The sequence below is a fragment of the Nelumbo nucifera genome, chromosome 7 (genome assembly GCF_055504915.1).
Source record: "Nelumbo nucifera cultivar China Antique chromosome 7, China Antique-T2T, whole genome shotgun sequence".
NCBI classification, from domain to species: domain Eukaryota; kingdom Viridiplantae; phylum Streptophyta; class Magnoliopsida; order Proteales; family Nelumbonaceae; genus Nelumbo; species Nelumbo nucifera.
Window position 1 is genome coordinate 26,522,825 of NC_142655.1, and position 26,111 is coordinate 26,548,935.

At 39.5% G+C, this 26,111-nt stretch overlaps 1 protein-coding gene across 1 annotated transcript; it reads right to left on the reverse strand.

The window, feature by feature from the left end:
• Positions 1-13,628: 13,628 nt before the first annotated feature.
• On the reverse strand, positions 13,629-18,670 carry LOC104593421 (uncharacterized). The gene is made up of 5 exons (XM_010253247.3): positions 18,290-18,670; positions 17,814-17,866; positions 17,262-17,426; positions 16,754-16,855; positions 13,629-14,097 (listed from the first exon to the last, which is right to left on the reverse strand). Exons 1-5 carry the CDS (start codon positions 18,633-18,635, stop codon positions 13,963-13,965), a joined length of 801 nt encoding a protein of 266 aa, XP_010251549.1. The 5' UTR covers positions 18,636-18,670; the 3' UTR covers positions 13,629-13,962.
• Positions 18,671-26,111: the final 7,441 nt, after the last annotated feature.

The window sequence follows — 26,111 nt, forward strand, 5'->3', positions numbered from 1 at the left end:
ATACTATCTAGAACAGCGCTCGAGAACAAATAATTTTCATTGTGATCACGAATCACTACTCTCACTCCTACATTGCAATTTGCATGAACTCATGGCTCCACTCTCATTAGTTTTGATAGACAATGATTGGGGTTTTATACAATAAGAAGATACCACATAGACTCCAATGAACAATGTGAAGGATAAATGCCATGTGGGCTTGAGAGCTATAAATCGGGCCATGCCGCTTGCCGCCCAATATGATTTTGGTTCGACACGACATGATGATATGGGTCATGATGGGCTTAGGTTTTTAGTGTAATTATGTATATGTAATAACAATTATAGTAATATAATATATATATATTGTTTTCAATTTTATTATAGTATTTTATTCCAATTCTAATTTTTTAATTTCAATTTATTATTTCATATATAAACATATGTATACATATAAAATAATTTTTTTAGTTTTTTTCAATTATTTTGAATTTTTCATTATTTTTTTCAATTTTTTTAAATATACCTTTCATGAACTGCTCTGGCCCAAGGTTTGGCCCGCGGACCAATCCGGACCAGGCCTACTTGGACCCATGCCATAGGCTGTGTTAGACCGAACCTCTAAAGTATTCCAGAGGTAGCAAGCATGGCCCGGTCTGACCCGCCAAAAGCACGAGCCACTTGTACGCCATGCCTGGTCAAAAATCATCCAACCTAGATAGTTAAACCATTAATTAATTCAACTCAATGACAATGACACTAAATGTGTATGCAAACTTCTATAGACCAGAACATTGTGCTCGGATGTCCAATTAAATTGATTTTTTTTTTTGGATAACTTTTCAAGGCATATGTGTCATAAGGTGCCTTGGTCCACTATTTTTTTTCAAAAACCCTTTTTAAGCAGTTGAACCTCTAGATTGGTTTTTAAAACATTGGTTCCAATACCACTAAGGGGGGTGTTCAATAACGTGGATGAGAAACTGGTGGGTGTAGACTGGTCCACACCACACTCTGTGGTAGGGACCAATCCACACCACACTACTACTTACACTTATTCTGAGCTATGGACAAAACTATGTGGATAGACACTGTCTATACCCACAGGGGCATTCTGTAGGTGTGTGAATTTGTCCACACCACATCTATTGATTCCATACATCTCATGTTTAACTTGTGGGATAATTTACACAATCGATCATGTAGGGATGCAAATGGATCGAATCAGATTTGAATAAAAGTATATCCAAATCCAATCCAAGAAGATTTGATTGGATCTCAGAAATGGTGATTCAAATTCGAATCCATTAAGGATTTCAGATATCTTAATCTAATCCAATCCTATTCAAATTATGAAAATTTTAATAAATTATTAAAAGAAAAAACAGAAAATATAAGTATCTTTTCACTTATTTTCATCATATATATCAATATATATACATGTCTTTTTATAATAAAATTTACAAAAATGCAATATAAACATATTTATAAATAAATATATTAATATATGCATGTATTTTTATAAGAAAATATTAATATATACATATATAGGTTAAATCAGATCAGATAGGGGTGATCTGAATTCCAATTGGATCCGATCCAAAAATCCAACAAAGGGTTATCCAAATCTAACAAAAATAGTATTAGATTCATATTGGATGATCCGATCCATTTGCACCCATACAATCATGAACGGAAAAGAAACACAATTTAAGCCAAAAATAATTTGAAATAATAATGGATAAATAAAACACCAATATGTAATTACTAATAAATATAAAAATAAATATATTTATTATTATAATATTATCTTCACCAATAAACAATTTAAAAATAATTTCAATATAAATTATATTATATTAAATGATTAAATAAAATGAGGGTAGTTGGACCAGTGTTAATGCACTTGCTTTACACTAAACCCTTCCTACAAACTGTCAACACCATAATGTCGCCCATCCATGAGAAAATACTATGGATGATAAATTGGGGTGTGGCCTGTCCCCGTCCACATTATTTTGTGGACGGGGACTGACCACACAAAGTAGAACACCACATTCTATCGTGAATGGGACCAAAATGATATTTTCACACTACCGAGTACCCACTAAATAAACCAAAGGATCAAAGACCATACCATATTGCATAAAGTGAATATCATTAAGATGGGTATTACCTAATCACCACCAAACCTCCATCCATTCACCTATATTCTCATTGGGACCTCCATCCATTCTCATATTTAGTATTGATCCAAACCAAACAGGTTGCATCATGCACTGGGCAATAAAAAAAGGTAAAAACATTAAACCTCCCCTGAGTTTTTTTGAGAAGGCACCTCCCCTCAACTTTGACTTGCTCCTAAACCTCCCTTGACTTTTTGGGGATAAAGAGGCTTACATACCCCTTCTCTTTAAGTGGACAAAGACACTAAATATTTATTATGCCCATACTAATTCCTCCTCTCAAATTAATAGATTTTTCTTAATTCTAACTTTATTCTTAATTAAGCTGTTAATATGAGTAAATATGTTTTAGTATTTCACTTTTTATGGTATAAAACCCATTTTTGAGTAAAGAGAAATTTAAAGGTATTTTTTTCGTTAAAGATTTAAGGGTATTTTTTTGGTTAAATGTTTAAGGATATTTTAGTCATCAAATATTTGATGATTTTACATAAGGGTAAAAAATAGCATTATAATATGTTTAAATCCATGACATCAACAGTTGATGCTAGATTTTTTAATGGTTAAGTAACAGATAGAGTGTATAACTCCATTTATCCCCAATAGCTAAGGGAGGTTTAAGGACAGGTCAAAATTGAGGGAAAGTTTAAGGGATTTACCCAAAAAAGAATGCAAAGTTGTTGTGGTAGGAAGAACATCATTAACAACACGCTGCTAGAGCTTTCAAGTAGGTCTCTTGAAATTATCATGCACTAAGATGGGAGTCTGGATCACCTGCCAACAAAATATATTCCAACAACCTACCAACATGATCTCACACCACATCTCATGGTGAGATGTGCATTGTTAGATCAAGTTGGCAGAGGATTGGAATGTGTTATGTTGGTAGAAAATCTCAACTCCTAAGGTGGACATGGATCATCAGCCTCTAAAGACTAGAAACCAGAAGTTGTTGTCTATCAGCCATGTGGAGTTGGCAATCATATATCCAACATCATTGGAGTTCAAACTTCCTCATCATGCCCATCTCACAGCATGTTGCAATTGCACATTGGGAATATCTCTCATACTTGCATGTTTTCATTTGTGGGGAGATGTTCCCATGTACAGCTGCCCAGTGCACGTTGCAATTGCACATTGGGTTTGAGGACCAGATTCACATCATTGTACCCAAGTCAGGAAGGCAGATATCCAAGATATGATTCACAGCCCTCTCATCAAAGACTTCATGGAAGCTCTATTGTTCCTTTTTTTTTGATAATTGAAAATAATTTCATTAAATAAGAGAAATAAGATTTTACAAGAATCCCTTGGAGAGGCATGAAATGCAGCCTCCCCTAAACATTATGAGAAATCAGAAATAAAATTACAATACTGCCCAGAATAAATGGTCCCTAGTAGACTCCTGTTTAGAAAGATGATCAGCCAAGGCATTTGCCTCCCTACCCCCCACTGATATCTACATGTTAGGTGCCTTGTTAAACATTTAACTTTTTTGATGAGATATCTTTAACTCCAAACAACTGGATCTAGATTTGACAACTAACCCATAATCACCTTAGAATCCCCTTCAATCAATAGGTTCTCCACTCCTAGTTGATTAGCAATCCGAATTCCCTGTATTGCAGCCAATATCTCAGCTCTTGTAGAGTCCCCCTATCCCTATCGGGCCTGAGAATAAGGATATGATGTTGCCATTCTCATTCCTCAATACTCCTCCAATGCCACAGTCCTGGATTACCCTGGCTGCTTCCATCAAAATTTAGTTTAAAAAACCCTTTTAGGGGAGTTACTTAAACTGTAGTGGCTCTTGTTTTTCTAACCAAAGTGTGTGTAACTTTGGCCCAATTCCTCCATATGTCATCAAACGAAAAAGAGCTGAAATAAGCAAAGGATTTCAACCAATGGATAGCCTTGGTTAAGATACATTCCTTCACTTCTATAAAGAACCTCTCTTTATCTTGGAAAATTCTAATGTTTCTTTCTTCCCAAATTGTCCATAGGGTGGCTGCTCTGAAACATCTCCACATATTCCTCCCTCTTTTTGTTAGGCAAGCAAAGGTAGTTGGTGAGAATAATGATTTTACCTCTACTGGTTTATTCCACCTACATCAAAACAAAACAAACATCCAGTCCCAAAGAGCAATAACAAAGGAACAAGAAACTAGTAAGTGGTAACAGTCCTCACTATGAGAATTGCACAACTCACATCAGTTTGGGGATAAACAAATGAAAGACTTTTTTCTTTTGTAAGTCCTCCAAAGTATTAATCTTACCAAGGTACACTTACCAGTAGAAAACAACAATTTTAGGAGGCATAGGCTTTGTTCAAACTTCTTTCACTAGGAAAGGCTTAAAAAAAATACTCAAACAAAGGGATTTAAAGAATGATGCACAAGTGAAAGAACCTTTTGGGATAGGAGTCCACACCCTTTTATTAGGAGAAGAGGGGTCCAAGCAAACACTCTCTAGAATGTATAGAAGTTCAGTAACACAAGAAAGCTCCTCCTCCCTTAAGCCCCTACGAAAACCAAAGTCCCAATTCAAGGATAAAGGTAAAATTGGAGGGGGAAGAAAGATAGAGGTAACCTCATTTTTATAAAGGAAAAAGGGCATATAGAGAAGGAAATAGGTCTTTTAGAAGTTGACTACCCACCCAAGAGTCTTCCCAAAAAAGAACCAAATTTCCAGAGCAAGTGTCATACCTTACAAATTGAAGGTAATTGGGGAGGACGCCATTCATTGCCTTCCACAGTGTTGTTTGGGTAGTCCAATGAGATACCCCAACAACCCAACCAGAGACAGAACAACCATGAATAATAAGCACAACCCTTCTAGAGGCCATCTCCATAGCCACTTTCCTAATAAAGCTTCATTTTCTAGGTCCAAATTCCCTAATCCCAAAACTCCTACCTCTTTACTCCGACAAACTATCTCCCAATTAACTAAGTGATCATTTTTCTCCTCCCTTGGTTCCCAAAGAAAATCTCTCATCAATTTTTCTAATTTCCTAGCCTCTCTACAAGGGATCCTAAACGCAAAGAGATAATAAACTGGTAAATTGGCAAGTGTAGCCTTAATCAAAGTTACCCTTCCTTCCATAGTGATATAATTCTTTTTCCAAGCTGCCAACTTCCTTTCAAATTTCTCAACAACTAGGTACCAAAATCTGTTTTCCCTAGGATTCCCACCAAAGGTAAACCCAAATAAGTCAAGGACCAAGAAGAAATAGAGTAATCCAAAGAGTTTGCAATAGACCCAACTTCATTGTCAGTCAGATTGACCCCTACTACACAACTTTTTTCAAAGTTGATCTTTAAATTGAAAACTATCTCAAAGTATAACATTAGATCCTTAAGATTTACCACTCTTCTTGGCTCACTTCCCTCACAAAAAAATGATAATATCATCTACAAACTAGAGATGAGTTACAGAGACATTATTCTTTCCGATCTTCCAACCATCTATGACCTCTTCCTTATCTACTTTTGATATCAATCTACTTAGCACATCCACCACCAAAGTAAAAAAGAAAAGGAAAAAGATGACCACCCTATCTCAACCCTTTGCAGGCTAGAAAGAAATAATTTACCACTCCATTCACTAGCACAAAGTAATGAACTGAAGTGAAAAAACCAATCATCCATAAGCACGATCTCTCCCCTAACCCACAAGTCCTAAGTATCTCCAAGAGGAAACTCCAGTCCACCATATCATATGCCTTCTCAAGGTCCAAGTTGTAAGCAAAGCCTGGGCCCCCTAATTTCCTCATATCCTCCACACACTCATTTGCTATTAGGGTTTGATTGGTTATCTGCCTATCTTGTACGAAAGCTCCTTGATCTTGACTAATGATAGATGGTAAGACCACTTTGATCATTAAGGATAACACCTTTGCGAAGATTTTATAGATGTTCATCACCAAACTAATGGGCATGTAGTCTTTTGGGTGTTTAGCATCAATCTTTTTCAGAATGAGAGCTAAGAAAGTGGCATTTATTCCAGGCTAATCACATGTCTCTCTTCAAACTCCTTGAAACTCAACCAGATCCTCCTTAATTATTCTCTAATAATCTTGGTAAAAGGCCATGGTGAAATCATCTGGACCTGGTGCCTTTAATTTATCCATAGAAAACACCGCTTGTTTGATTTCTTCTTCCTCAAAGCTCCTTTCCGACCAACCTGAAATGCTCTCGTCTAGTCTTGGCCACTCTAAGCCTTTTAGCCTCTCTTTAATGTTTAAAGGTCCTCTCATCCTTGACTTGAAGTAGTCCACAAAAATCCTTGCTATCTCTTCTTGAGAGGAGAAAATTTCTCCATCAATTTCTAATTTGGTCACAGAATTCTTTCTTCGATTCCCATTGGCCAAAGCATGAAAATATTTGGTATTCCCATTACCTTCCTTGATCCATCTATTTCTTGAATTTTGTCTCTAAGAAATTTCCTCTCTATAGAGCACTTCTTCAAATTCTTCTTTTAGTTTCCATCTTGACTCCCTCTCCTATTCATTCATTGTTCTTTAGTCTTCCTTCTCATCCAAAGCCTTAATGCTTGAAAGTAAATTGGACTTGTGCTCCTCTATTAACCTAAATTGATCTATGTTCCACTCTTTTATTTTGGCCCTCAATATTTTCAGTATTTTGTGGAACCACACTCCTTTCTATTTTACACCCATCAATTCCTCAGTCCACCATTTTCCAACTTTCTCTACAAAATATGGGTGCATCAACTACATGCTCTCAAATCTAAAAGGCCTAGGCCCACCACCTAACCGTTCCTGTCCTAAGACAATAGGGTAGTGATCAGAGGTGACTCTAGGTAAGGCTTTTGTCGCCAAACCCTTCCAAAGATTCTCCTACACTACATTAAAGAGAAAACGGTCCAGTTTTGAGCAGGTTGGATTTTCCTAGAAGTTAGTTCAAGTAAAGCTGATTTGAAGTAATGGGAATTCCTTTAACTCACAAGATTGACTATGTTATTGAACTTCTTCATATTGGTTGTAATTGTTTGTTGGGGGTTCCATTGGTACCCATTTCATCGAGCTGTTAATAGAGCGATTGCTAGAATCCATAGCAATGACCTGCATCGAGGAAGACGAAAGTAGACCTTTACCTTCATCTAAAAGAGGTCCTGCCCTGGTCACGTGCATGTTTAAAGGGCACATGCTTCTTTATTAAACTGTAATAGGCCATACTTAAGAGAACCACTACTGCCCTTTATCGACAGGAGAACATTAGGCCCAAAAGATTTAGGCCCAACAAAACTCACGTGATAGGTAACATGAGGTTTTAAGTGGGACTTCCCCTCCAACTGGTTCACAGGTTCAGCCGGTAGTTCAACATCTCCTATTCTTGATAGAGAGCCCTCAGTCACACCTTGTTCTTTTCCTTTTAAAGAAACAAAATTCAAATTAAAAGGGCCTGATCTTTTAGCACCTGAAACAACTACTTGAGCAAAAGAGCAACTCTTCTTTAGACCTAAAACTTGTGTCTCATGGCTTTGACTCTCCATCCTGCCCACACCTTTTTGCATGTTCCCCCACTGCTTGTCTATTTTTGTGAAAAATTCAGAAACTTTTTGGGTCACCAATTCTGAGTTGCCAGCTAAAGCCCTGATCTCCACCAACTCATGGCTTCATGGACAATATTGGAAGCTGCTACCCAATTACTCCTAGTGGGATGGTTAGAAAACCTCCCATGTGCTTCAACATTTGTATAATTCTTCCTTGAGATCTCAAAGACCCAAAGGATTGCATGTTACCATTCATTCATAGGGAGATGTTCCCAATGTCAAGTTGTAATGTCATGTGGGTAGGTGTGAGTAGGATTCTTGAGGTTAGTTCTGAATTGTCCTATTAAGGGGGTGTTCAACCAATTGCATGATATTTCAAACATTTTAAAAGATCTTACCCATAATTAGGGCTGCAAAAGGTTATCCGATTGTTCGAATTCAATATGTTTATAAATTAATCGAATATGGATCCACCCCCATTGGATTGATATAGTCCAATTCAATTTGATTTAAATGTATATGTTCATATATTCTTAAAATTTATATTGTTATTAGTAAAGCTGATTTAAATGATGTATTTTTACTAAATTTTCTTAATCCAATTTTAATGTAAATAATTTTCAATTAATTTTGTTCATAGAATATAATATCAAAATCATTTTTAATTCATTTTATTAATACAACTATTTTGAACATTTTTAGTTTAATTTATTTATACTATTAAATATCACATAGCAATCCAAATTTAATTTGAATCGGACATAAATCCATGTGAGATCCAACTCAGAGATTTTATACAATTATAAGAGAAAGTAATTGAGTTTTATTTTATTTCTGGGTTAATTACTTATATACCCTGTACATTTAGAAAACTACTTAAATGTATTCTGAACTTTCAAAATCTACTTATACATACCTTGTTGGCCATTCCCACATAATATATAGGGCCACCATTTAGAACCATTTAGAACCGTTAGTGCCTTACTCTAAATGTTTTTATAATACCAATATTGCCCCACAGGCTCTATGACTAAAAACCAAAACCCATAAATTTAAACCAGAATTGAGAATCCACATTTTTAACCCTACCTGATGAGCTTAATACAAAAAGGCAGCTTATTCTTTAGCTAGAACCATAGTTGTTAAGGCAGCGCCTAGGCAACAAGGTGCCCTTGGAGTCTCTCCTCGCCTAATCGCCAAGTAATTTTCTATAGCATGTTATAACAAACTTTTATATTCTTAATTTTTGAGGTTATAATTATAAAATAGACATTTTTAAACTAAAATGTTCATTTTGTGTGTTTACATACTAATTTCTTTTTGTTAGGATTTAATCAACACAAACATTGCTAAATGTTGTATTGAACACTCCACCACTTCAAAACCTGAACCAATAAGTAAGAAAGAACATAAAATATTGTCAATCAACACATTTCTTCTTTTTCTTTACTAATTTTGTGTTTTTATATACTAATTTCTTCTTCTTCTTCTTCTACCACTTTTTCTTCGCTTCTTTTCCTATAACAGAAATAGGGGTTCAACCCTTGTATTTTTTTAATTTTCTTTTCTTTCTTTTTTTTCTTCTCATGAATATGTTGAAATATGTTGATTTTCTATACTTTAACATGAAGTTTAATACTTTTCTAATGAAAATTATGAATATTTATTAAGGAAATATGATTATGGAACCTAGGGAACTATCTTTGGATACATGTTTTCAGTTAAAAAAAAAAAGTCCATTACCTAGGCGTGCACCTAGGCGACTAGGCCCCCTGTTGCCTAGCCTCGCCTTGGCGCCTTGAAAACTATGACTAGAATCTGGGTATGTTCTCATAAAACCAACCAATGGCTCATACTTCAGCTCCAAAAAAAACTCCACCAAAGCTGAAATCTCAAGCAGAGATTAACACCGACAAAAGTTCTCTTTCTTCATCTAAATTGTAGGGTTAGAGGATGCTTTTGATGTAGGATTTTTCCATCGCCAATTATCGGCCAGTGGAGGTGTTTATAGAGGATGGTTTTGATGTAGGTTCAATCATTCGTTGAGCTCTCCCTTCCTATGGTTCTTTTCTTGAATCTCCCTTTGATTATAGTAATGAACGAGTCCCATTTCATTACAGCGCTACAAATGATCTTCTTGAAGTGCTTCTTAGGTGCTTTTTCATGCTCATCTTCCAGAAACCAGGGCTGCCCTCAGTGATTGATGAGGAATCTTCCTTGGAATTTAGAGGTTTGAGTAATTTTAAATTAGGGATGGTTTTGGGGCAAGTGGGTAGTTGATTTTGATGAAGCGAGACCTGGGTTTCAAGAAATTGAGGTTCTCCAAATTCAGATTCTGAAATACAGATTTGAAACACAGATCTCATGAAAGCTCCACATGCCTAGAAGTGTGAACCTCAGTTTCTTAGATGAAGACTGAAAGCCCCACACTGCTCCAATTTCTTCAAAGAAGTTGCATCGATCTTTCAAAGTTTCAGTGGATACGTGTAGTCTGTCTCAGTCTTAGGTGTGGAGAGAGAGAGGTCTGAAAAAGAAGAAAGAATCAAAGAAAGAATGAAAGAAAATGACATATTTTGAAAATTGAATGAATGATTAAGGGCATTTTTTATTTTTTTAAATTTTATCTATTAAACTTAACCTTTGAAATATCTCAAATATATAAGGTAAATATAATTAATTTCTCAAATATATAAGTAATTAATCCTTTTTTTTTGTTTCTCGAAAATAATTACACTCTTCTACATCCAGTCCGGCTCTCGTCCCTCAAAGCTCTATCTGCCTCCCACCACTCTCCTAGTTGCCCGTTTCTCTCCAAAGTAATCCAAGAAACCGTTCATATTGCTGCTATGCATCATTAGCCAATGTTATCAACCATTTCCAAATAATACTATACAAAGAAATTGTTAAAGCTCAGTTTGAAGGAGTACAAATGCAAATATGTAAAGGGTAAATCTTTGTATTTTGTATTATTTTGTATATATTTATATTGTACATATTTGTATTTGTATTCCTCCCAAACTGAGCCTAAGGCTGTGTTTAGTTGCAGTGTACAAATGCATGGGGATGCAAATGTAAAAAATACAATTTCTTGTTTAATTTTGTTTTGGATTTTATTTTATTCAGCTTTATGTCTTAATTTACTTCATTTGTATGCAATCAAATAAAATAAGCTAAAATTTGAAACAAAAACAGGTCAGAATTTACATTCAAATCATTTGCACTGCCATGGTTTTGCATCAGCGAAAATTTATTTGCATTGCAACCAAACACAGCCTAAGTAAATATTTATTTTTTTACAATATAATGAGTATTGGATCAATTGGTTTACTGGGCTTCGGTGCCGTAGCTCTTTGTATGGCGTAAAATTTGAATGTCTTATTTGAAACTGATGGATATTCTCCCCTTTCACCACGTGGCAAGACTAATATTGAAATTTGAAGGTTTTTTTTTTTGAGTTCGACTATGATAAGGAAAAGATATGATATCTGAAAAGCATTTGACCAATCAATTGAAATTATAAAGGTGATAGCGAATTAGGTGTTATTTATCAAAATTCATGGGTGGGCTTTGATTGGCCAAAACTCTTTCATACAATATCTTTTCTCATCATAGATTTTCCCTTTTTTTTAAACATTTATAGTTTAGAAACCAAGTGGAGCTTCCCCCTTGTTTTTGGTCTTCCATGATTGTACTAGATTTCCACTTTATGACTCATATCAGAATTTTCTTCCCTCCTTCAATTCTAAATCCAAAACCCCTCTCTCTCTCTCTCTCTCTCTCTCTCTCTCTCTCTCAAATTGTATCTTCACTCCATATTAGTTGAATTCGTCATGCAGCATCCTTCAAAAAGTGGAGGCACGATCAAATCTATGTAATTATAAACTCTCTATGGTAAAGTCAGTGGATAGGGGTGAGCTTGAGTCAGTTCAGTTGTGGAATTGAAACTTATCCTCTCAAGATCGGTTCCGGGGTTGATGCTGACCTTAGTAGTTTCAGATTGGTTTTAGGGTCTACCTATGAAACCTATTCTTTCTTTACCCCACCCACCCAAAAAAAAATGAAACATGTTCTTTAAACTTGATTTTCAATAATAATAATAATAATAATAAGAAGAAGAAGAAGAAGAAGAAGAAGAAGAATACACATACATACATACATACATACATACATACATACATACATACATACATACATACATACATACATACATACATCCTTCAAAACTTATCATTACAATTCAAATTTTGTAAATATTACCTTTTACATTTTTTATTATATACATTCAAATATTAAATAAAAGAAAAATGAACAAACCACTTAAGTGCCTCAATAGTCAAGTAAGACCATAGTCTTTGTGACCACAAATGCTTAGCTTCAATTCCCCCATTTCCAAGTGTTTTAGAATTTATTTCATGACAAGTTTGATTCTAAGGCTGATTCTCGGGGTCAGTTCAGGTAGGATAAGCTTAGAACCAGACCTTATCCGATAACAGATTGAATAAAATTGGCTCAAGATCAGTTCCATTCAATTCTTGGTAGAACGTACTCATTTGCTCACCCCTAAGCGGACCTACATGCACCTTGCTCAGTAATTGTGCGTCTAACTCACTAATAGATGACTACAAGTGCAAGCCCTCTCGACATCCAAATTGACATGTATCACATTGTATCGTCAAAGCATACTGTGAGCCGCTTCATAATGGATTGTGCTTTGTGGGTTACCCCTAAGAGAATAGGAGATTGGCTCACCAAAGCAAAAGGGTAGCATGAATATAATGTCTGGGATTGTTAGTTATTAAAGAACCGTTCATTTAAAGAATTGAAGTCACCATAATGATCATAAACATCCATTTTACTATGTTTTATCAGGAAAAGATTGTCTTTAAAAATTAAATCCTCAAACGAAATCTTAGAAATTAAACAATTAGGATTTGTTTGGTTCACAGTCGGAATTAAAATATGTTCACAATAGGAATCAAAAATCCCTTAGAATTGGAATTAGAATGATTTATTTGCAGAATCTGTTTGGTTTGAACAGAAATCAGAATGGAAATTAGAATGAATTGAAATGAGATTTCATTTTCAAAGGAGGGGGAAGAAATGGCCATTCTCTCAAATGGGAGAATGTTATTCCACTAAAAATTAGTGTAAACTTCCAAATCCACCCAACCAAACAGTTGGAATCAGAATAGCCCATTCCAATTCCATACCCCTTTTCCTGCAAAACAAACGTGCCCTTAAAGTTTGAGCATAAAAGCAGGCAATACTCCGACCCATCCACTGCTAATGTCTACCTCAAAGCTTCTGGGTACTCAGAGCTAAGACAGTAGGACGTCCCCTCGATTATTTTGCTTCTCCATGTAATGAGTAAGAGTAACATATTAAGGGAGAGAATTCGAAATTTACACCGAGGCCTACTGTTTTGACTCTGTTGATAAGAAAAGACTGTAGTGCCAGTTAATAAACTTGCCCATCCAAAGGATTTCAAATCATAATTTTAGGGTCCATTTGGTTTGGAATTGGAATCAGAATTGGAATTAAAATCAACAAAATTGTCTATTCCCATACTCTATTTGGTTCAGACAGGAATTGAAATAGAAATTGGATTCAATTAAAAAAAGATTTCATTCCAAGGCGGGAGAGGGAATGTCATTCCCTCAAATGGGGGAATGACATTCCCTTACGAATGGGAATGGGATTCTGGTTCCACCCAACCAAACAGCCCATTCCAGACCTCTATTCATGCGAACTAAAAAAACCTTAGGCTCAGTTTGGAAGGAGTACAAATACAAATATATATAAGATAATACAAAATATAAGGTTTTGTTCTCTACATATTTGTATTTGTACTCCTTCCAAAATAGAGCCTTAGGTTTTTTTCATAAGCCCAACCATGGCACCCTATCAATTACCACTCTACCAGGTTTGGCAAATGCCTAGTGCAGAAAGATGTGAAAGATCCATCGGACAGTTCTGTCTGGTTACCAGGTAAAAGTATAGTGTTCAAAATACAAATTGAACATGATCTCGACATCAGAGTTTCAACAATGTACAAAATGAACAATGACTTCTGGGACAACACTAACAAAGAAAACAGATGGTTTTATTTCTCCAAATTGAAAAAAAAAAATAGAAGAAAAAAAAATAAAGATACACACCCAATGTCAAATGATTTTTCAAGGATTAAGCATTTTCACGATTATACAACCTAGCTGAATTACTGAACTTGAGAAAACACAAAACATCATTCGATATTCCTGCAAATCACCATCAATTCCCAGTACCATCATGTTGAACTGTTCAGAAAATGAGCCAATGCCTTGTCTGTATCATTATCATACATTGCTAATGCTTCAGCAACGCTGTTAGGCGAGAACCCCATTTCTCTGAGGAGGTTGTACCCCTTTACAAATTCCCTGACCTGAAAATGAAGGCATCCTCTAAGCTATAAGAAAACCTTTTGCCTAGTATTTTAGTTCATGTAGGCATGGAAGTTGAAATGTAGGATGAAACATGATAAACATCTGGTGGGTACCAAATGCACGCAATATAATCACTGGAACCTTTAGGGAATAAACAGTGTCAAGTGGTGCTTTTGATGCTTCAATGTAAAATGTACAGATAACTAATAAGAGACAGGTTACATTTTATGTTATGATACAGAAGTACAATTGGTGTGCATGGAAAAAGAAACCAAGCAGGCATTTGAGAGAAGTAGAAAGAAATAGCAAGGATAAATGAAAGCAGGTAGACAGATAGAAGGGAATAATGAAATAATTACTTATGTATCCCAATCATGATATAGTAAACTTGTAACATTTAGAGTACAGATTCTGTACAGTCTTGCCATACTGTTGATATGTGGTTTGAAATTCAAGTCATGTACCATATTTCTTTAGGAAAGGTTTCCTATCAGGAAACCAACTCTAATTCTCCCACTATAACCTTTTGGTGTTTCTTTGATTTTAAGAAATAAAAAAGAAACAATATATTACAGTTTTCTGTGAAATTTCTTCTGAGGATATATACTGGGTTTCGAGGATATAAATATGTGGTATTGGTTGCTTTTCGGGGTAGACCAACTGAGGCAAGAGACTGCAAAACCCTTTGGAGCATTCCCTGGTTATGGATTTTGGGGTTTAACACAGTTCCATACCCCAGGTCTCAGGCATAGTTATAAAAACAGGATCAACTCAGTCAACCCAGAAAACCAGGAACCATCTAAAAGCCTGGATTGGTTCTATTATAGGACAGATCAATGTGCACAAAAACTGGAAAACCCAGACAGACAAACAGATTTATGTGAGACCCAGCAAGTTTTATTGATCTGGATAAGTTGTAAACATAAATATTTAAAGAAGAGGTTCTTGATTTCAAATAAAAAAACTAGAACATAGAGAAAAATCAAGAGTTTTGGATGGGGTGAGAATCTGTCAAGGGAGAGGCAGATTTTAGACGGTTGAAGAGGATATGAATGAGAGAATGAGAGACAAAGAGAGGAAGACATGCATTGCAGCCATGATACCATGGAGAGTGATGCAAGGAGGGGGAAATACAGAAGAGGGAAACCATCCCCCTCCTCTTTTTTCCTTTTTCTTTCTTTCTAATGTAAGAAATTATTGCTACAACTACAAGGCAATGGAAGAGATGTAAGATTGCAAATTGCATGCATGCAACCATGAAGTTATGTGTAGAAAGGGAGAGGAGGTTTGAGAGAATTTGTAAACTCACTTCGAAGAGAACCTTCACATTCTTGCACTCTAATATCTTTCTCAGTTACCATCTCCCTATTGGATGTTTTTTATTTTTATTTTTTATTTCTATTGAAGGGCTACACAGTGGGGGTTAGCCCATCCCCCAACCCATAAGCCCCCCAATCCAGGTGCAGGCGGGATTTGATCCCAATCCAGGAGACCTTACCAACCCGCTGGTTGGCACCTTGCCATCTCCCTATTGGATGTTAGGAGATTCAAAGAGGATTCTTTTTAAACAATGTCAGTTTTTAAGATGAATAGCTTGGAATAAATTATACAACATTAGGTGCACATATACACGTTATATGGCATTCATGTTTAGGTTATATGATTGATCCAAATTGATCTACATCAACCACCTGATTGAATCAGAAACCCAGATCCCAGAAACAAGCTCATTTAAGGGCTTATACCTGGTCTCTCTTTAAAAACCATGGTTTCATGTACAGAAACCTATTGTACAGGGGCTTTTGCCTTTTGAGTTCAATATAATAATATTACCTATTCAAAGAACAATGATAATAACTATGTTTTTATGCTCTTAGCTTTTTGGTGTATGAATCCTTTCGTGACATGGGAAATTATCAATTGGTGCCAGAACAGTGCCTCTTGTTCCTCAAAAAAGAACAGTGTCTATTGGGAAAAACATCAAGGGAAAGTGCTATTGGGAGGGGAGGTTTTCTATGGCTTGTTGTATTTTGGTTTATATTACAATATGTTTTTATATTAATTGATCTAACTAACTTCACTCATGGTTGTAGGCACCCTACTGAATCACATTAATCCTTCTTTTTTGTTTGTGTTTTAGTTTTCTTTAATTTATTTTTCCCTTTTTTGGTAACAACAATCCCTATAATTGCACTTGAACTGAATATATAATATACCATCCATGTCTCCTAGCAACAACAACAACAGAGAAAACTTTTATGTTCTTGGTTCTCCTAAAATCTATTTATTTTACTTATCAGTATCTATTTAATTTACTTTGACCTCCAAAAGAATGCAATTACTTCAAAAGAAGGTTTTCCATGATAGGCCCCACCAATATATCCCAAATTCCCAACCAAAAACTAAATAAATATCAGAGTGATCAAATAACTGAAGTCATTCAATCACCAAAGTCTTTTTGAAGATTAAGAACCATGAATTGGAGCAAGAAATACCCATTACTCAGAAACCTCTAAGGTAAAGATCCATCAGATGCATGGTTCAGAGCATCCTTCATCTAAGCCATAATATGATATAGGCACCACTAGGTTTTAAATACAAATGCAATCATGTAATAACACCCTATCTTGTTGGTAACTCAACATAAATGCATACCTTTGTTGGATTATCTCCAAAGGTTGCTACTGCAAGGGACACAGCTTCCCGGCTGAGTCCTGAAGCAGTGTATTTGCTCACTACTGGATCTGTGGCAGAACCCTACACAAAACATAATATTGTCAGTTTCCAGCTTGACAATGAAATTTTCAATTTTCACAAATTATTCCTGCGTAAAGACAAAAATAACTTGTTTTTATTAAAAAGAAAACAATCTCAAAAACAGGAAGTTCATTGAGTAAGGCAAACATTTGATTGATTTGAAGTACAAGGGTCACACGAAATCTAATTCAACAACCCTTGACAGAAAACACTCTTTATGTGCACTGATTCTCTAACTCTTATCCCGGTGAAAAACTGTTGAATTATGGGTCACTTCTGCTTCTGAATTGATGCCTCCTTAGGGCTTCCAGGTTGAACTTTCATCCAAAAGAAGTAAACAAAATAGGCACATTTCTGGTTTTTAATGGTGAAAATCATTAAAATGTCAACAAAGGAGTAACTATACCGAAGAAGGATTTGATTCTGCAGTTCTAGATGAAAGGTTTTCCAACCCAAGTCTGCTCCAATTTTGGTTCTCCTTCTCTGCTTCAGCTAGAATTTTCTTCTCAAGTTCAAAATCAAACTGAAATGTGCTTCGGGGAATATCTCCCATTTGCGGGGACAGCTGAGGCTGCAAATTTAGCATGTTAGCATGCAGAAAACCACATTGAGTACTCGAAAACAAATAAGAATCATAAACATTTATGCATGAAACTATTTAGGGTTATAATAAATGTGAAATTATAAGGTAAAGAAATGCAAAACCTATAATTTGAATCCAACTTCCTTTTGGAATTGCTATTGTCAACCTCAATATATACATCATTAGTTCATTCTTCCCTCATATCATAGTAGCATACAATGAGAAAGTCCAAAAGACAATTGAATTCTTCAGTTGAACATGTGAATACGTTGCACTGAATTTAATTATATATGATGAGTTTATTGTTAAGCAATTGCAATAAGACTGATATAAATTTAAGATGTAAATGTAACATGGGTACTAGAAGAGACTTACTGGTGCAGTTATTCGGTACTCGGGTTTTATTGCAACCCTCATGCCCAATCCTGCTGTAAACCAAAGAAAAAAAAATGAACTTGTTATACATCCTCAAATCAAAAGCCGAACACCTAGAAAATAAAATACGTTTAAGTACAAGAACAAACGATGGATTCTAGTGACAGTTCATGATGAAGTCGAGATATACGGGGGGATTATAAGGTTTGTAGTTGCATATGCACACACATAGAAAGCATATGAAGAACCTATCATTAATATAAAAAGCATATGAAGAACCCTAAACTATCATTAATATAAAAATCATCCAACACAGGCAAGATAGGAAGAACCTAACAACAACAAAAGAAAGAAGGTATCTGCAATCAGATTAAATTTTGAATTCAATTTCTTGTCTAGCGCTGCCGAATGACATCATTATGGAAAACCAAGAAATTTATATTACAAAAATGGAAACGGAGAGGGTACAAGCTTACAGGATGGGGAAGTCGTCTGATGATAGGAAGTCGTCCGGCCAGCCGGAGGGATAACGGCATGACTGGGCTGACCAACTCTGGGGTAGAGGGATGGTCCATGGTGCGGATGGCTTGATGGTGACGGTGACGAACTGGTGTTTGACCGGTACATAGGGATATGCGAATCGTATGGAGGTCCGGCTCTGTTCCTGAAATCATAATCCATCGAATTTGAGAGAGGGAGAGACGCAGAGGAGATCGGGAGGTGAGAGAGAACAGCGATCAGGGAAATCGACGAGACGCGGGAGAGAGCAATGGTCTTCTCAGTAGTCAAGTCAGCACTCAGTGGGAGAAAATTAAAGAACATATGATAAGACTAATAATTAAAGGAAAAATCCTTGAACCTCCCTGACAATATTAACATGGAAAAAAGTTTTAAAATCTCTGATAGTAGTTAGTTATTAATGTTAATAAAGTAGTGAAAATGTCAAAAATACCCTTACAAGATTGGGGTTAAAATTAGTGTAATATCAAAAATACCCTTACAAAATTTGAGGGTTTTTTTGAAATGGGTCATAGGGATATGTCAATGGGTCGGATTCAGCACAGGTTTGCCTCAACCTAACTCGACTCTCCACCATCTCAACCCGATCCAATCCAACTTAAAAATACATAATTTTCAAACCCAATCCAATCCTATATTGACCCAATCTATCAGGTAGCATTTTAATTATATTTTTTTAATATATTTTGAGACCTAAAATCCATTAATTTAAGTTAAGAAATTATTTTATAAATTCTAAGGTATCACTTTTTCCATTTAGAAAAAAAAAAAAGAAAATCAAAATCAACATATAAATAGATAGATTTAGAAGTCAAGAAGTTATAAGAATACTTTGTATATATGAAGGGTATCATGATCTGACGGAGTAGGTCAACCAAAACCCGAACTTGACCTAAACCTAACTAGGGTTGAAAAATCAAAACCCTAACCCAACACTAAAACCAAATATATTGACTCTAATCCAAACCCTATATAGTTGGGTCAAGTCGGGTTTACCATTTAACCCAATCCATTGACATTCCTATACTTAAAGTGGTAAACGAGGTAATCCATCCCCTGTACCCTTAACCCCCAATGGAGATCCCACCAATTGAGTCAGCATGGTTAGTGTTATTGAGTTAAAGAATCAAAACTCTAACCCAACCCTAAAGCCAAATATATTGACCCTAATCCAATCCTATATGGTTGGGTCAAGTCGGGTTTACCATTTAACCCAATCCATTGACATCACTATTTAAAGTGGTAAAGGAGGTAATCCATCCCCTGTACCCTAAACCCCCAACGGAGATCCCACCAATTGAGTCAGCATGGTTGGTGATGTAGCGCGATCTGGTCACTCCTAGCTGGTAGGGGCCTCGCTCCTATCTGGCAACGGACAACACCTGAGAAGGAGAAGAAGATAAAGGATTCCCGGGGAGCTTGCCCGGTGGGAACACTCCGATGCTTAAGTTATAACTCGGTGGGAAGCTAGAGAGTAGTAAAGGAAAATGAGCTAAGAGTGGAGATGCGCACTTCGTAAAAATTACCCTTGCCCCTTGGAAATCGGGGCCTTTATATACTGAGGCTCTGTCAAATCGGGTGTAACCGCCTCTGATTCTCTGCTACAGCCGTTATTCACCAGGTTGATTCGATTGGTGCAGGTAACCGTCGCAGAGTACGGTCCTGTCAGTTGAGAGACGTTATGCAGAGCTGGCGTGCATGATGCCGCCTGACATGAAATGTGGGCGCAGCCCTCTGGACTGGCAGGTGCTGCGCCGCCGGACAAGAGACGTGGGGGCAGTTTGACAGGCACGGTCTTGTTGGATAAGAAGCTTCCCAAAGACTCCGGGTTACTCAATAGCGAGCTCCTTTGTAGCGAGCTCCCTTGTAGCGAGCTCCTTCGTAGCGAGCTCCCTTGTAGCGAGCTCCTTCGTAGCGAGCTCCCTTGTAGCGAAATCCAATAGCGAGCTGCTTTGCAGCAAGCCGTTCTGTAGCGAGCTGTCTTGTGGCGAGCTATTCTGTTGGGGTTTCAGTGAGCTCATTACGCCGAGTTGTGGCCAAGATGTCATGCTGAGTTGTCACTTACGTCGAGTCATATCCACGTATCACCTGGTTAGGAGGTCGGGTTAAATCACCCTCCATCAATTGCCCCCCACTCCTTGGGCTAAGAGTTTTGCTCTAGCGCGAGGAGTTCATGAAGTGACGGGCGGGTTTGACCCGTAATTCAAATTACTTTGACCGACCACGTGTGGTTTTCAGGTTTTTTGGGCACCAAACTGCCTTTAGTTTGGGAAGACGTGTGGTCGTATTTACTGTGAGCCGTTGGATTTGCTTTAATCGAGATCGTTAGTTTTCGGGCACAGTGGCTTAAAATAGAAGGGCCCCCAGGCCTCATTTTTTTACGCCAACTTGCCTTGCTTTCGGTTTTGAGGTTGCGCCTTCGCCTTGTTTGCTCGAGCTCTCCCCGTTATCGTCGCTTTCTCAGTTCACTTTTCTGGTGAGTCTTCTACTCTGTCCAAACAATGTCTGGGTACCCGTGGAACAGTAACCAAAACGAGGTCCCCTCGAGCTCGGGGGGAGCTTGGGGTTTCCCCGAAGGGTGGTCTTTGGAGGCTTGGGAAGCCTTCGGTAACTCGGCTTCTACTTCCCGGGATAGCTTTGGCCCTTCCTCCATGTCAATGGAGAGACTTCGGGCCTTAGTTCTTCATTACAACCTCCCCAGGCCCGGGGTGAGGTCCACCAGGCTCAGAAGGGGAGTGAGACCCAGGAGCTGCTCGTTAGGGACCAAGAAGCGCGGATCTCCCGATTGTCTGAGGAGAGTGCCCGTTACAAGGAGTCTTCGAGGGTGACGGCGGAGAGGGAGCTCCTTCGCCAGCAGGTCCAAAGCTTGGAGTCCATGCTCCACGAGCGGACCCGAAACTTCGACACCGCGGTGGAGGACTTTAAAGAGTCCTAGCAGTTCCACAACCTCCAGGTTGAGTACGACTCTACCGCTCGGGGTTCAAGCTTTGCCGATAGCTGGTCCGGAAGAAGTTCTCCAGCCTTAACCTGGAGGGCGTGACAATGAAGGACCTGGCCCCAAAGACAGCGGGCGTTGTGGAGGAGGAGGAGCCCGACTCCCTAGAGGAGAGCGATGAGGACGTGGAGGTGGTGGGACCTTGAGGTTGGTTGTCTTTTTCTTCTGAATGAATGAATCTTTGAAGTGGTTGTTCCCGGACGAATGAGCCCGGTTCTCTTTTTTCTTCTTGTCTTGATGTATTGTCCCGAGCTATTAGGCTCGGTTTTTTTATAAGAACTAGTAATGAAATGTTCCTTTCTTTTTTTGCTAAGTGTTGTGCGATTTACTCTTTTGTCGAAGTGACTATTCCACTCGAACTGTTAAAGCTGAGTACCCGAAGTGGGGTTTCTCGACTGTCGTCACCCCGAGCTGTCTCCCCGTACTTAGTAGGGGTGATTTTATGATGTACACCGAGGTAAGCAACATAGTGAGCATATGCCCGACTTGTCTACACCTGGGTTACGGAAGTTGAAGTCGGTTGTCCCTAACGGGTCCAACTTGTATACCGGGGCTGGCTATGCATCATAGGATTCACACCCGAGCCTGCGCCTTTGGTATTAATACTTAGCCTATGCCAATGAAGCGGTTAGGTCTTATACGGTGTCGAGGTCTTCGTTAGCTCGGCGTTTTAGCGCTTAGGCTGGGGGAGTGACTTATAGTCCACTCTCCTAGAGTTTGCCCATGCCGAAGAGGTGACTGGGTCTTATAGTGCCGAGGTCTTTTGTTAGCTCGGCGTATTGGCCCTTAGGCTCTGGGAGCGACTACGGTCCACCCCCTTCTGGAGTTCACCCATGCCAAAGAGGCGACTGGGTCTTATAGTGCCAAGGTCTTTTGTTAGCTCGACGTATTGGTCCTTAGGCTCAGAGAGCGACTTGTGGTCCACTCAGCTCGGTGATTATAGGTAATACTACCTTAAGTTGACAATATTCCATGCCCGAGGTACTTGTTTCCCTTCTAGGATTTCGAGCTCATATGTTCCTTCCCCGAGCACCCGCTTTACTGGGTAGGGTCCTTCCCAATTTGGCCCGAGCTTACCAACACCAGGCTCAAGCACCATAACTTTACGAAGAACCAGGTCTCCGACGCGGAGGTTCCACTTCTTGACCCTGGCGTTATAGTACTGAGCTACTATCTGCTGGTAGGCTGCGGTCCTGATGTATGCGAGGTCCCGTACCTCGTCAAGTAGTTCGAGGTTGGTGTATAGCTCATTTTCATTTGTTTGGTCATCATACACATCTAGACGTAGCGTGGGAACCTCGATCTCGGCTGGGATGACTGCCTCTGTGCCATAAGTGAGGTTGAAGGCGGTCTCGCCTGTTGCAGTCTTCACCGTGGTCCGATAAGCCCATAGTACACTGGGTAGCTCGTCTACCCAGAGTCCTTTAGCTCATTCGAGGCGTGCCTTCAGACCGCGGAGAATGGCTCTGTTCGTGACCTTCGCTTGACCATTTGCTTGAGGGTGCGCCACCGAGGTGAAATTTTGTTGAATTCCCATATCTTTGCACCAGTTCTGGAATTTAATATCCTCGAACTGCTTACCATTGTCAGAGATCAGTACTCGGGGTAGTCCGAAGCAGCACACTATATTTTTCTAGAAGAAGTTTTGCACATTCCGCGTCGTGATCGTTGTGAGAGGTTCAACTTCTACCCACTTAGTAAAATAATCAACTGTCACCACTAAGAACCTTCTCTGCCTTATCTCTGGCGAAAATGGTCCGCGTATATCGATCCCCCACTGTGCGAAAGACCACGGGCTGTGGAGATACTTCAGGTCGGCGACAGGCTGGTGGTGGATGTTGGCGTGCTTCTGGCACTTGTCACATCTTTTGACGAGCTCGATCGCATCTGCCTTCATCGTTGGCTAGCAATATCCCTATCGTAGTGCTTTCTGGGCGAGAGCCCTACCCCCCATGTGTCCACCGCACAAGCCCTCATGAGTGTCGCGGAGCACGAGCTCGGCTTTAGAAGGTCGCAAGCAGCGCAGATAGGGAAGCGTGTAAAATCTTCGGTACAGTCGTTCGTCTATCATGACATATTTGGTCGCCTAACGCTCTACCCTTCTGGAAAAATTGTGATCTGCAGGGAAGGTCCCATGTAGCAGGAAGCTCGCGAGCGGATCGATCCATCTCGGCTCTACTTGAACGACAGGAGCGACCTCCTCTGCCCCCCGAGAATGCTAGGCCAAGGCAAGTTCTCTATATACACGGTTCTCATGGTATTATCACTGGTGCTGGCTAACCGGGACAGGGCATCGGCCTCAGCGTTCTCAGACCTCGGGATTTGCTTGATGAAGTAGGACTACAAGTTGAGCAGAGCCTTTCTTACTTTGGCTAAGTAGGCGATCATGGTTGGCTCGCGAGCTTCATATTCACCAGTAACTTGGTTGACCATGAGCTGAGAATCACTGCAGATGACGATGTGCTTGGATTTCACTACATTTGCTAGAGCCAGCCCGGATATTAACGCCTCGTACTCCACTTCATTGTTGGATGTCGCGAACTCAAAGCGTAACACATACTCCAGTTTCACCCCGCTTGGCCCATACAAAACGATTCCAGCTCCGTTGCCCTACTGGTTGGACGAGCCATCCACGTGAAGGATCCAGGGCTCCTTATCCTAGGTCGGGTTTGATCTAACTAGGAGAGAAGCCACGCTGGTTGCTACCTCACGGTGCTCGAGCTCAATCGGCCTGGGAACCTTGGGCTCATCCGACTTGGGGGCCTCGGGCTCGACCGGCCTAGGGACTTCGGTGCTGAAAGTGCATTCCGCGACAAAGTCAGCTAAGGCTTGGGCCTTGATAGCAGTTCACGGCTTGTACTAGAGGTCGTATTCGCTGAGCTTGATGGCCCACTTCATCAGCCTACCAGAGACCTCAGGCTTGAGCAAGACTTGCTTCAGAGGCTTGTTGGTGAGGATGACGACGATATGAGCTTGGAAGTACGGACAGATCTTCTGATCAGCAATGACTAGCACATATGCCAACTGTTCGATCTCTGGATACCTCGTCTCTGCACCCTACAACACTTTGCTAACATAGTAGATAGGTCATTGGACCCGATCTACTTCTCTTATCAGTACCGAGCTGACCACCTCATCACTTGCAGAGAGGTATAGCTCCAAAACATCACCCTCCTCGGGTCGGGTTAAGACCGGGATACTGGCGAGGTATCTTTTGAGCTCGTCGAATGCGAGCTGGCATTCTTTGGTCCATTCATAGCCTTTGCTTTTAATTGCCTTAAAGAAAGGCAGGCAGTGATCTGCCGATTTGGACATGAAGCGGCTCAGAGCGGCTATACGGCCATTCAACCTCTAAACCTCCTTCAATTTTTGGGGTGGTCTCATATCTAGGATAGCCTTAATTTTATCCGGGTTGGCCTCAATGCCATGCCGGTTGATGATGTACCCTAGGAATTTACCCAAGGTGACACCGAATGCACACTTGTTTGGGTTTAGTTTCATGTTAAACTTACGCAGAATTTCGAAAACATAATGCAAATCTTTTATTAAATCACTTGAAAGCTGAGTCTTGACGACCATGTCGTCTACATAACATTCTATTTTCTTGCTGATCAGGGGCTCGAACAACTTATTTACAAGTCTTTGGAAGGTAGCCCCAACATTTTTTAGTCATCCGAAGGGCATGACCTTGTAACAGTACAGGCCTAGCTCGGTTATAAAAGTTGTTTTTTCTTCGTCGGCCGGGTCCATTCTTATCTGGTTATAGCCCGAAGGCGCCCAAGAAATTCAGCAACTCGTGCCTTGAGGTCACATCCACTAGGCGGTCAATCTTGGGGAGCAGGAAGCAATCCTTAGGGCAAGCTCGGTTCAAGTCGATATAATTGATGCACATACGCCATTTACTGTTGGCCTTCTTTACCAGGACTGGGTTGGCCACCTAGCTCGGGTAATGGACCTCTCTGATAAAGTCAGCTGCAAGGAGCAACTCCTCATCAACTTCTCTCCAACGCTCCGGGGCTAAGTTGCATTTCTTCTGTCTAACGGGCCTAACTACAAGATTAGTATTTAGCCTGTGAGTGATGATGCTTGGGTCTATGCCGGACATCTCTACCGTGGACCATGCAAAAACATCTAAATTTTGAAGTAAAAAACTTACCAGTTGAGATCGTAAGGGCTCCTAGACTGAAGCGCCGATCTGGAGTGTCCGAGCTGGGTCCTCCGCCGAAGTGGGCACGGAAATAGTCTCTTTCGTAGGTGCAGTTTGCTCTTCGCATTGCTCCGTAGGTCGCTCCAGCTCGAGGCCGTCGGCCACCTTGGCTTTCCCTTTGAGGGCGGTGACATAGCACTTGCGAGACTCGAGCTGATCGCCTCGTGCTACCCCAACTCCGAAGTCCGTGGGGAACTTCATCGCCAAATAATAGGTGGAGACCACCGCACGAAGAGCAAGGGTGATGGGCCGACCTATTATGGCGTTGTACGGGGAGGAAGTTGTGACCACCAAGAAGTCGTGGTTGAGCCTCACTATGCTAGGCCAGGTGCCGACTTCCACAGGTACTATGATTCTCCCCAGGGGTCTAGACTTCTTCTCCACTGAAGCCTACCAAGGGAGTACTTGCGGGCTTGAGATCGCTCTCTTGGAGCTAAAGCTTGTCGAATGCTGCCTTGAAAAGAATATATGTCGAGCTATTGGAGTCGACGAGGACATGCTTGACTTCGAAGTCATTAATCCTTATCTTTACGATGAACGCATCATCGTGGGGGTAGTGGACCCCGCGTGCGTCGTC